Genomic DNA, 12,634 nt, shown 5'->3' with positions numbered 1-12,634 from the left:
TTGTTGTTTTTGTATAGGATAGATACTTGCAGTTCTATTCATATGGAAATCAATAATTAATTAGAACTATCAGATAGATGGAGAATGAGATTTCCGCGGAAAATGAAGCCTTGTGGAGGATGGAGATGGGAAACAATATTCTCCCACGACGAAAAACGGGAATGGAGATGAAAAGCAAATCTGGGGGCGGAAATGGAGAGCAGGGAGGCATCCCCACCCCGCCCCCGCCCTGCTCCGTTGACATCCTAAGGGGAGGCGAGTTTGAAATTCTTAGAAGTATAGTTATAGGTAGTCCATTGTAATTTGTAAAGTAAATTCTTGATGAGGTTATGATTTTACTTTAATTACCTCCATGAAATAATTAAATAAGATTCTCACTTACTATTTTTCTTTCCGAAAAAGAAAAAGCTAGTCCTTTCTCATTGTCCAAGTTTCTGGAATCACTACGAGAATATGATTTGATGACACTATTTCTATGGCATCTTTGATGATTGTGATATAGGAGTGTTGTTCAAACAGCTTTATATATTTCAATAATAAACATGCAGATATATAGTTAATTGGTGCACCAATATATATAGCAATGGATCAAAATAAAAATGATATTTGTATATTTTTTTAATTTTTTTTTGCATATATTATATATCTTCTTTTTATAGTATAAAAGATAAATTTTTTTATCTTCTTTCATTTCTTAGTTACTTAAATAAAAAATATAAAAAAGATGTACGTACAAAGATAATAATACATATAACATTGCTAGATTAAAATATATATTGTAACAAGGAGTAGAAGCATATAGAGACGGTACCTCAAGGAAGCTAAATGTGTAGAATGGACCACCACCACTATCATATCTCTGATGTATAACCCATTAATTTCTGCCCTTAATTGTGGGAGGGGTCCAAACAAAAAATTATTTTAATTCTTTTTTCTCTTGTACAAGAATATATAATAATGAGATCTTTTAAGTATATATTTCTTGATTTCAGTTGAGTTTGATTGGCCGTTTTCCAATGGAATAATAATTTACAAAACGTCAGTTTTCTTGTGTGGTCATTTTGAGAATTTAATTTAGACATATATATATTTTTTAATTTAGACATATCTTTCTTGCTTTATATCGATATCATCCTTCCTTCTTGTGACGAGAGCCCACTTGAAAAGAATTGCTGATTTATGATTATCCAGTGGCTTTATTTCTTCTTCTCAAATTTCAAACATTAATATCTTACTGACTTTGATAAAAATATAAAAGAGTTATCTTTTTTAATGTGTCATATTTTAATTGGGTGTTTATTTTAATTTGAGTTACTTTTTTTACTCTTTCGTCGTCATTGTGCCTCACTGTCTTATTGGTGTTTCATTTTCTCTTCTCAAATCATTCTTCTAAAAAAGATACTCCAATTTTCTCTAATTGCTTTTATTTCTCCCCACTCTTTCGTCATCGTCATTACGTCTCACAAGCATCACCATCTTATTGGGTGTCTTATTTTTTCTTTCCAAATCATTTTTTCATAAAAGGTACTCCAACTCTCTCTAATTGCATTTATTCCTCCCCATTATACTCCTTCATCGTCGTCGTTACGCCTCCCAAGCATCACCGTCTCATTGTGTGTCTTGTTTTCTCTTCCCAAATTATTCTTCCAGAAAAAGTACTCAAACTCTCTCTAATTGCGTTTACTCCTCCCACTCTTTTGTGATCGTAGTTGTGCCTCCTAAGTATCACCGTTTTATTGGGTATTCCATTTTCTTCTTCTATCAGGCCGTCACCATCTTCCAAGATATTATTAACTCTCATGAGATTAAACTAACTCAGGTTAAACTAAATACCCGATTAAAATATGACACATTAAAGAGGATAACTTATATGTTATTTTAGAGAGGGTAGGATAGCATTCACCAAATATAAAATACCAATAACAAAATGTTTTTTTTTTTTTTTGCCAATGAGTTATAGCGCAAAGGGCATAGTCTCCCCATACTCAATTAAGAGGTTGCGGGTTCGAGTCTCCTATCTTTGGTAAAAATTTGGAGTAGTGGGTAGGGGTGGAAACAGGCCAGGTCAGGTAAGACTTTGCTCTTAACAGGTCTGGCCTGTTATATAGTTAATTGGCCTGAGATTGATCTGCAGTCTACTATAGATTTTTTTTAAAATACTAAACCTGATCTGTTATTCAGTCTGACCTGAAACCTGTTAAAAGGTCTGATAATTTTTTTTATAAAAATAAAAATATTATTTAAAAAACTATTTTTTAAAAAACATATTATATATAATATGTCATATTTAATATTTATAAGAATTTTTAAACTTTAAAATATTTAAAATATACAAAACTATTTATAATTAAATATAATAAATTAAAATATTTCATAATTTTGTTAATAATAACAAATTATTTATATATGTAATTATGTATTAACAGGACCAAACAGACTTACAGGTCAATAAGATTAATTAATAAGCTTGGACCTAGTCTATTAATATAATAAGGCTTTTATAAAAACTTGAGCTTGTATCTATTTTATGATAGGCCAAGTCAAGCCAAACACAGGCCAAACTATAAACCCCCTAACAGGCCACCTGATCTTTTTTCACCGTTAGTAATGGGGAATAAAATTGTCTACAAACATATTTTCACCATATACCACTTGATATATATTAAAGGAATTTATTTGTGCAATAAGATATTCACTTAAAAGAATTAATATTATATGTATTTATTTTATTATTATTATTATTATTATTATTATTATTATTATTATTATTATTATACAAATACATAGTTGTTAAATTTTTGGTAAATACATAGTATAATTATTATTTTATTAATTCATGGTATAAATTTATTTTCATATCAATTAAACTTAATTTATATATCCACGCACTTTTAAAAATACACGCCGAGTTTTTTATTGGAGTAAGACTAATCCGAATCGTATTATAAAATGTATAAACTTTTTTTTTTTATCTATGGTAGATTAATTCTTGATTTATAAGATATTATAAACAAATTATTTTGGGGAGAGAATACCATGGGAGAGGGGAGATAAACAGGATATAAAAAGATTGATCTTAGATGTTTATGCAACTTCAATCCTTCAAACCCTTGCTTTTCACTCGCTAGCCACTCGTAAATTCAATTTAGTTACCATCAATACTTTTTTATATAAAAAATTAATTATTAAATTAATTATTATGTATTTATATATAAATAGATGTATTATTTAATAAATTTATAATATATTTTATATTTTAATATATATTTTATAATAATCATTAATTATATATATATATATATATATATATATATATATAAAATTTGTATGCATGCATATTATTAGCAAGTAATTGTAGCAAGGAGAGGAATAACAATAATAATAAGGTGAAAATAGGTGCACTCAACTTTATGTGAAGTTAATAGTTGAGAATTATTAAATAATTTAACTGATTTAACTAAATTTTTATGTAACGATTTTCAGTTATCAGTTTTATGTGAAGTTAACTACACCTAAATTTTCACCTAATAATAATAAAAAAGGTCTTTCAACCATTTCATTTGTGACCGGGGAATTAAAATATCAATTATGTTTTTTTAAGGGAAAAATTAAAAGTAATTTACTGTGTTGTTGTATATCGAAATTTAATTACTTAGTTTTCTTTCGATCACAATTAGGGATGTTAATGGAGCGGGGCGGGGGATGCCTCCCTACTCCCTATCTTCACCCCAAAATTTGCTCCTCGTCTTTGTTTTCATTTTTCGCTATAGGAAAATATTGCTCCTCATCCCTATTTTTCATAGAGTTACATTATTCGCGGGACCCCATTCCCCATTTCTCTAATAGTTCTGACTAATTATTAATTTTCATAGGAATAGAACTAAAAGTATCCATCTTGTACAATAACAGCAAAATTTTATACAAAAAATCTAAACTACAAGATGGTGACTTTCAAAATGACGCAGTGAGGGACACGGCAACAGAGAGGAGAATAGACATGACGACAGAGTTGTAGAAAGGAACGCCATGAATATAGAGAACGACGCAGTGAGAGTGATGAAACAGTGAGGAGTGACAATGCGGTGAGACGGAAGAATGGCGACGGGATGGTTGCAGAGAGGTTAGATGGAGTATGGACGACGCTAGAAATTTATAAATTAAAGAAGGGTTATGCAAATGAAGATTAGAAATTTTAAGTGTTTCTCTATATATATGACATGTGAAATGACTAAAAAATCATATATGAAAAATAAATTATTAAAGACAATTAAGTAAATTTATAAATTTTGTAGATTAGCGAAAATCTCCGTTTACGTCCCCACACCTGCCTCAAAAAAATTTCGTCCCCATTCCCATCTTCGCAAAAAAAACTTTTCATTGTCAAATCCAATTTAAAACAATCTCCACAAAAATTTCCTTATTTCCAATAATTTTGCCATCCCTAATCATAATATATATTGATCTCCATCCATTTGATTTTGATGAACAAAATAATGATCTTCTCTAGAGAAGCTGATCTATATTCACCCGCCTTATCCTCTAGCTAGCACTTGCGGATTTTCTTAAAAATTCTTAAAATTGGATTTAGGATGAAACGAGCTATTAAATAATGATAAAACTCTACACATTCAAATAATTTCGCTGCATTTCTTGAATCATATGATAATCCACTCCAAGAAAAAAATTAAAAGGCAGAAAAAAGTTAAGGCTAATATGTAGAGAAATTAAAGAACCTAATTAACTCATAAAAAAAAATCCTCAATTACTAATTTATTTGGTTTGTATTTTTTTAAAAAGAATAACGTTAGAGAACTAACTTTTTCAGTTAATATTAATAAATTTTTTAAGATTATTTTATTTATTTTAAATTCAGATCCTAAATTATAAACCTGAAACTTTAAATTCTCAAAAAATAATTTTTTTAAAATTAAAAGGAAATAATTGGCTAAAAGAAAGTTAATTTTCTATATTTTTCTTCTAAAAATTAAAATTACATCCAAATATTTTTTTTTCAAGCTTTTTATGACACGAGCAGATAAACTATTTTATTATTATTTTAAAGAATTTAATTTTAATACATTATCAATATAAAATAAATTTATACTTATATTTAATTATGTAATGTCACAAAATAAAAAAAATTACTTTTTATATTGGCTTTGTAAAACATTAATCTTATGAATGGTCATCCAAAAGAACTAGTATGATTAAATAACTTCATAAAATATTTTACACTATTGATACTCAAAATTAAAGTCTATTTTAAATCAATGAAAGATAAAGTGGAAGCGAAAAATCTTTAAGAAACTAATTTCATACCAAGGTTGAAAGGATATATCATGAAATTGATAGTTTGGTTCATAATCTGATTTGGTAGTCATTATCAATGGAAGTTTCAGTAATAGCATGATTAAGGTATGTACCTATCGCAAAAATTGAAAGGGTAGCGTGAGATCCATTTGGTTTGGCAACTCCAATTACTTCCCCCTGCTAGTTTGGCAAAAGATGTCTTACTATTTTTATCAATTAATCATGACAATATATTGATAGGGACATCTCAAAAAACCTGAAGTTGATACTCATCCATCACCCATGGATAGTGGTGTGTGTGTTTAAGATATATACGGAGAACGCAGCCGAGGCCTGAGTCAAATGGCAATTTTATTTGTCTCTTATAGAGTTGCATCGAATTCAAATCCTCATAAAGAAATATAGAACCATTTGTGTGTACTCCCATGTAATGTGTGTGAGTGGATTGTGTGAGTGTGTAATGCATGGGTGTAATATCTAAGATTGGGAGCTGTCCAATCCACTTAACCAAAAAAAGAAAGAAAGATATATATAGAGAACGAACATTAACAATGTTTAACAAGCTCATGCACATGCATGATCCTATCTTTGCACAATTGCACTTGTTTTGTTTGTCTCTAAACTTTTAATCTCTATATTCTATTATTTGTTTCAACTATCTAATTGACTAAATTGAGTTAGATAGATCAAGAAAGGTGTCGGTTTAACCAATTTGAGTTGGTCGAGTAGTTGATTTACTCGTTTGCTTAAGCAAGTGTCAGGGATTTGAATTAGTCCTTAACCTGTCACTTTTTTGTTGGAGTCCACTTCGATAAAGACATTAAAATATTTTTTTTTTTATGTAATTTATATATGTCATGATATTATTGGACATTTCTATTAAACTGGTTAATAATTTATTTTTTAATAAACCAGAACAAAATCGGTTTATTATAGCAACAATAATAAACCCCATTCTCCGTATTATAATTATTAGACTCGATTTGATCCGATCGATTTACACAATCTAAACCGAATCATGTTTAAATTTTTTGATAAAAAGATAAATATATCCCTGATTTTTATTTAAAAAGAACAAAAAAAAACCTATGATCTAGTAGGTTATGTAAATTGATCGATTCGACTAATAATTGGATTTATTGTTATTTGTTATTGTTATAAAAAAATCAGTTTTATTTTAATTTATTAAAAAATTAAAAAATAACCGATTCATTAATACGTCTAAGACACATAAGTGTTTTTTTATGAAAAAATGTTTTCGAGCATCCTCCTTTTTTGTTAGCCGCTAACCATTGCTCACTTTACCAATATGTTGATGGTGAGAGTCCAATATCCATGACTTAGATATCAATTGATAGGCTAAGCTAGGAGAGTTGACACATATAGTAAAAAGACTAAAAGCTCAAAATATATTTTAAAAAGATGTGATTTCGAGGATACCCAAACCAACTTTCCAGATATATATTTCTCGGTTTGTTGTGATTCAAACATTGTGGGTGACATAAATATGCCATATACCTAATATAAGAATTTAACGTTGTTTTGTGCCAACAAAAAAAAATAATAATACACTAACCGTGTAATTTTTTTTTAAAAAATATGTAATTAAATGTATATTTTGGGTGGCGATTTACAAATATGAATGAAAGTTAAATATTCTATATTTCTATTGATATAGCAATAATAGGTAACTGGATACATGCATTAAAAGAAAATATAAAATATATTTAAAATGAGGATAAATTACGATTAAATTAAAAAAAATAATTTGCATAATTATCAAGTTCTCTAATGAGTTAAGAGTTATATGCAGAAAATGCGTGTATAAATATTTCAATATCACAACTACTAGAAAGATAAGGGAGCACTAAGAAATTCCATTAACAAAACTATGAAAGGTATTTGTAAATAGAGCCAATACATGACGTTTTCTGGCATGTGCTTAAGTGCTTCTAATCATCATGCAATATATATGCTCCACTACTTGAGTTCCACACTTTCAGATGAGATCAAACCTACAATGACAATTGCACTACCAATAGCTATAATAAGTGTTACTCAATCAAGTAAGCTGAAAAATACTCGTTTTTTGCTGTTGAAAACAAAGACACATCTTATGTATTATTGGCCAAGGGACATTCTCCTTTCTTATTCACTCAGAGGAAGGTTCTTTCTTTTTTAATTTTTTTTGTTTACTATTATTTCTCACATAGTTCTCCAACTTGTTGGCCAAGAATTAATTCACCGTAGATCTCAATTTCATTTAAGAATTCATCATTAATAAATGAATTGTTATATACATAAGACAGGATTTAAATCTAACACTTGCTTAAGCAGACAAGTAAACAAATTACTTGACCAATCCAAGTTAGTTAGTAGAAGAATCTTTTTGAAAGATACAAAAGGGTGAAACTTCATTCTTCGTTTAATAAGGTAAAAAATTTTAATAAACCATAGACATGGTATAAAAATCATCCATGAATGTAAGTATAACTATCAAGACGTGTGTATTGATAAAAAAATCGAAACAGCATTAACATAGAAGGCGATAGTCTCTAAGATTTATATAGTTTCAATTCTTCTGGTACAAAAGTTTCACTTAACTCCTCAAAGGTCAGCAAAATGGGCCATATTGATGGATTACAAGGAAAAAAATATAAATAATTTACAACATTGACCAGCCCCAATCTCAAGCTCACAGTATGCAGTGGCATTATGCACCTCTATCTCATTATAAGTTTATTTCTACCTCAGAAACGTTTTAACCTGTTAGTTTCTAACAAATCCTCTCTATATTTTATTGGGGAGACAAACAAAAATATCCACAAGAGCACAATTACCTGCAAGGTTACAACTGCAAATGGAGTTGTCTTTCTATAAATTAAGGTTTTAGTTGGTTCCTCCACGTATCCAGCGACCAGGTCCTTTTCTTGCAATACCAGAATAATAATCACCAACGTTTGCTACAAAAAGTGGATCTCTATCTTCTACATTGTCCTCACTGCTACCACTACCAATCACATTATCTAACTCTGACTTCTCCAACTCTTTTGTTAAATTCTCCATTTGCTTTTTCAAACTAGCTTTGCTCATCTGGCTTGCTTCCTCTGTAGATAGACCAATCATTGTTACTTTTGGAAGGAAGGGACTCAGTCTTGAATCTTCTTTGTGTACCCCTTTTCTCGAGGATTCTACTTTTTCCTGCTGTTTTCGGGGAAACCAACCACCAAAAGGTAGCCTAAATTTGGGATGAGAGTCTTCGATTGTAGAATTGTTATCATTCAAATTGAAACAAGAGGAGTCAATGCATTCAGAATGTTTCCTATCATCTTCCCCTTTAGAGTTATCAAGACAGCTGCTTGAATCTGAAATCCTCAGCAAAGAAGCTTCACTTCTGCAGAACCATATAAAAAAAAGTTACAAATCACTGTATGGGAAATAAAAAACCTCACTTGGAAAACTTATTTCAACCAAAGCAGAATAGTTATGCTCTGTGGTTGACAATAAAACCATAGTAGATGAACCCAAAAGGTAGCAGCATTTCAAAACACAAGCTAAATCACACCTTTTGACAAGTGAAAGTATAAACTGAATTCAATTTAACCTGAAAGAATAACTATTGTATATTCTTGGGCAGACTTGCGAATATTTGTTAATTTTACATATATGATAAGATCGACGTAACTAGGAAACCACTGAATTTGGATTTTAAGTCAGTTTAAAAGGATAAAACCAACATGGAATGTACCTTCTCTCAAACGAGTCGACCATATAGGGAAATTTTGGTTGTATGCCTGTTGCTTTCCGCAACCACCTATTACCCAGGATTACCTTGTCAACAGTATAATGGAACTGAAGTTCTGCAGCTTTTGAAATAACACTTAGTGGTATACTTGGATGGCCCATTTCATCTAGGACTTCCTGAACCTATCACAGGGAAAAAAAAAAAAAAAAAAAAAACTAAACTTTCCAATTTTCCAAAGAGAAATGAGAAGAGTAATAAAGAAGGATCATACTCAGTGCTTTTATGATTGCAAATAATTGTGTAATATCAGAGTCATGCAATAAACAACATCGTATCCTTCTTCACGAAATTTCTCTCTTTCTAGTATAAAATGTCATTAAATGAATCCTACCTCTGGAGGATCCCCTAAACTGTCATTCATTTCCTCAATCACTTCTGCTGCTAGGTTGTCATCAACCACATCTCGCCGTCGCTGCAAGTGTCGAGTTTGGATTAATGTATGGAAATGTTGATCAACAGCTTCTTCAAGAATGTTATCAAGCACGCCTTTATCAAAAAAGTAGGGAGTATACCTGATAGATCGAGCATAAAGAAAAAAGGAAAAAGAAGGAAGTGTAAGCATAATGTATACTCTGTTATGTGCTTTTCTTATCATACATTATAGATATTCTACAACCATTCGGTATAATGGGGTAAACAACCAAAACAATTTCAAACCTAACAGAAAAATTTTCAGCTCACAACCATTGTAGGGATGAAAAATAAAATGCCAAAAAAGCTCAAAAACCAAAATACACCCCCAAAAAGAAGAAAAAATTAACGGCAAAAAGAAACAGGCTATGATAAAGCAACTATTATTTCATATCCATACAATTGCACAAGAAACATGAGATATTCCTGTTGAATCACTTCTCTGGGGAAAAAATCGAGAGGTACCCTTCAATTCAAAATCCATATTCATATGATGGATACTAAATTTCATATCAACAAATTGTGAAAATAACACTAGGGTCATATGTAACAAAGAAGAAGAGCAACATGCACCATTTAATTCCATCTTTAGTTGCAATTGCAATGTCTAAGTTCTGGGCACTAAACACAGGCACCCCATCGACCTTTTTTCCAACACCATCTTGTGGAATTGTCTTCAAAAGCTTGTTAGCTGCCTTGACCTACAGAGGAAGAAAAGTGTATCTATAAAAAATTCAGGCAGCATCAAACTATAGCATGAACCAACGTAAGACAAATAATACCTGCTTCTCATTTGGTACAAATTGGAACAAGTGTGGTTTTTCCTGCATGGTATATAGTGAAGAACATTATAGATTAACCAAACATCATAAAAATGGGTGAAAAGAAAAAAATAACATATCAAATCCCATCATTTATGACATTAATGCACTTTATCAAACCATCATAAGTTCATCTGAATGGCAACCGAAAATGTTCAGAAGTACCTTGAAATGTTCATATACTAGATCAAGACGACAGGCTCCCACCACACCACTTGGAATATTCAGTTTTTTGACATATGAAACTAAGACCATCAGAAGGGTCAGTATATGAAGAAGAAATATCAGATATCAACATTAGCCAAACAAAGATGATAGGAGAATAAATTCATGGATACACATGTAAATAACACAAAACATACGCACGCAGCTACTTAATGGAATTGCCATTTTGGATATGCAGATAATGGGCAGTCAAGTTATTTTTCTCGCTCCTTGTTTTACTATCTAGGTTATGTCGAATATCTATTTCTCACATAGATTTACTTTCCTCATCTTAGTCATATATGAGACAAAAAGCAATCTCAGTTCATAAAAATATGCAATTTTAAAAATGATATTTAGATAATGTTACAACCAAAGATCATCTGATCAATTGCTGCAGAAAAGCTATAGAGAAATTTCAATCGAACTATCAAAGTAGCCTCAAAGATTAAAAGCTAACCTGCATCTCCTAGATCAATAAAAAAGCGGAATACAGGGCCATTCCTCTCACTCTTGGTGATTGCTGCAAATATTTTTTTCAGCCACTCAGGTGTTCTACATATAATAACAAAAGCCATTTCAATTAAGACTCTTTAAGTCTTAACCATAAAATTCTTTTTATGACACAAGATACAGTCACAACAATGGCAGGATATTAGGACACCACAAATGTTAGTAATTCAAAGACACTATAACACTATGGTATAACATACAAAACCAGTAGACCCACAAAATCACAAACTTACACTAAAACAGAACAATAATGTTTTAGAAGTTAGCACAAGTAAGTTGTCTAATTCATGTGGTAATTTTATGTGTATTTACACATCAGAATTAAAAGGGGGAAAATGGAGCAAATTTTCATTCATAAATCCATAACACAAGTATATAAATTGTTATCAATTTCCCTCCTTAGACCAACAAATAAATACTAGAAGATGGAGAAAAACAGGTATTAACTGATTTTATAACGAGACGTTTTCAACAAAACTAGCTTAATATTGGAAAACACGGAAAAGATAAGATTAAGAGGAACCTTTTAGAGATGAAGGGAATATCGAAGTGAGTGGAAACTGCCATGAGGCCAGTCCCTGAGAGGTCACACATGCTGAATACCTGACCGACGAAGGCAGGGCCGCCGCCACCCTTGCCATCCTTGCTGAGTCCGGCCACGCGCAGCGATTTGGCGGCGGAGGGGAATGGTGAGTCGGGGCGAGTTGACTCGGCCGAGGTGGATGATGATTGCGCGGGGAGTAGCGGTGCGAATTGGAGAGGAAGTGGTAGAGCGAGAGAGATTTTGGAGGAGAGTGGTTGTGGAAGGGTTGGAGGAGAAAGGTTGCTGCTGCTGCTGTTGTTGTTGAAGAGAGAGAGGAGGTTGGAAGCTGTTGATTGAAGGAAGTTGCAGATGTGGTTGTCACGGTGGTGGTGGTTGTTGCGGCGGCGGAGAGGTTCTGACGGCTGAGCCATCGACGACGGGGGATTGGATGCTGTCAGGTCAGCTGTGAGAGAAAGTAATGCTTGCTGTATGCCTAATTAGTAACTGCCTATATCCTGTCCGAAGTTCGAACTAAGCATAGCATTCCTTTGTGGCTTTGTCTTGTTCTCGGTGTTGATTTTTTATTTTTAAATAATAATAATAATAATAATAATAATAATAATAATAATAATGTATTTGTAATTTTGACCCCAAAAAATCTTAATTTTATGCATTAACAGCCTCAAATCAATGTTTATAGAATCAATTCCAATAATAATTAATACATTCAAATAAAATCCTCAATATATTTAACCAATAATTAGTAATATATAACCTAACTCTTCATGTATTCTATTAAGATTAAATCCATCCCTGATTGGTGGTCATCATACATAATTAATATTTTGTGTTATTAGTGATGGATGATGGTTATTATTATGTGAAATTTAAGTGTTGTAAACTTTAATATTTTGTATTTTTAGTCATTATATATAAGACTATAAGTTAATATTTTATGTTTAAAATGCATAAGATTTTAGACTAATGCATAATCTTGTGTTATTTGTATTGATTTAAATATTTGGTGTTGTTAGGCAATATTAGTAT

General features: G+C 31.1%; 1 protein-coding gene across 1 annotated transcript; it reads right to left on the bottom strand.

Moving 5' to 3' along the window:
- Window positions 1–7,843: 7,843 nt before the first annotated feature.
- Window positions 7,844–12,150, bottom strand: LOC107644893 (Tic22-like family protein). The gene is made up of 8 exons (XM_016348846.3): window positions 11,588–12,150; window positions 11,012–11,106; window positions 10,513–10,592; window positions 10,309–10,350; window positions 10,100–10,227; window positions 9,447–9,627; window positions 9,059–9,237; window positions 7,844–8,704 (listed from the first exon to the last, which is right to left on the bottom strand). Exons 1-8 carry the CDS (start codon window positions 12,016–12,018, stop codon window positions 8,200–8,202), a joined length of 1,641 nt encoding a protein of 546 aa, XP_016204332.1. The 5' UTR covers window positions 12,019–12,150; the 3' UTR covers window positions 7,844–8,199.
- Between the last annotated feature and the right edge of the window lie 484 nt (window positions 12,151–12,634).

This window comes from Arachis ipaensis, chromosome B5, assembly GCF_059453495.1.
Source record: "Arachis ipaensis isolate K30076 ecotype BB chromosome B5, ASM5945349v1, whole genome shotgun sequence".
NCBI lineage: Eukaryota > Viridiplantae > Streptophyta > Magnoliopsida > Fabales > Fabaceae > Arachis > Arachis ipaensis.
Note: the sequence above shows the minus strand (reverse complement) of the source record. Positions and strands in the feature narration are given on the sequence as shown.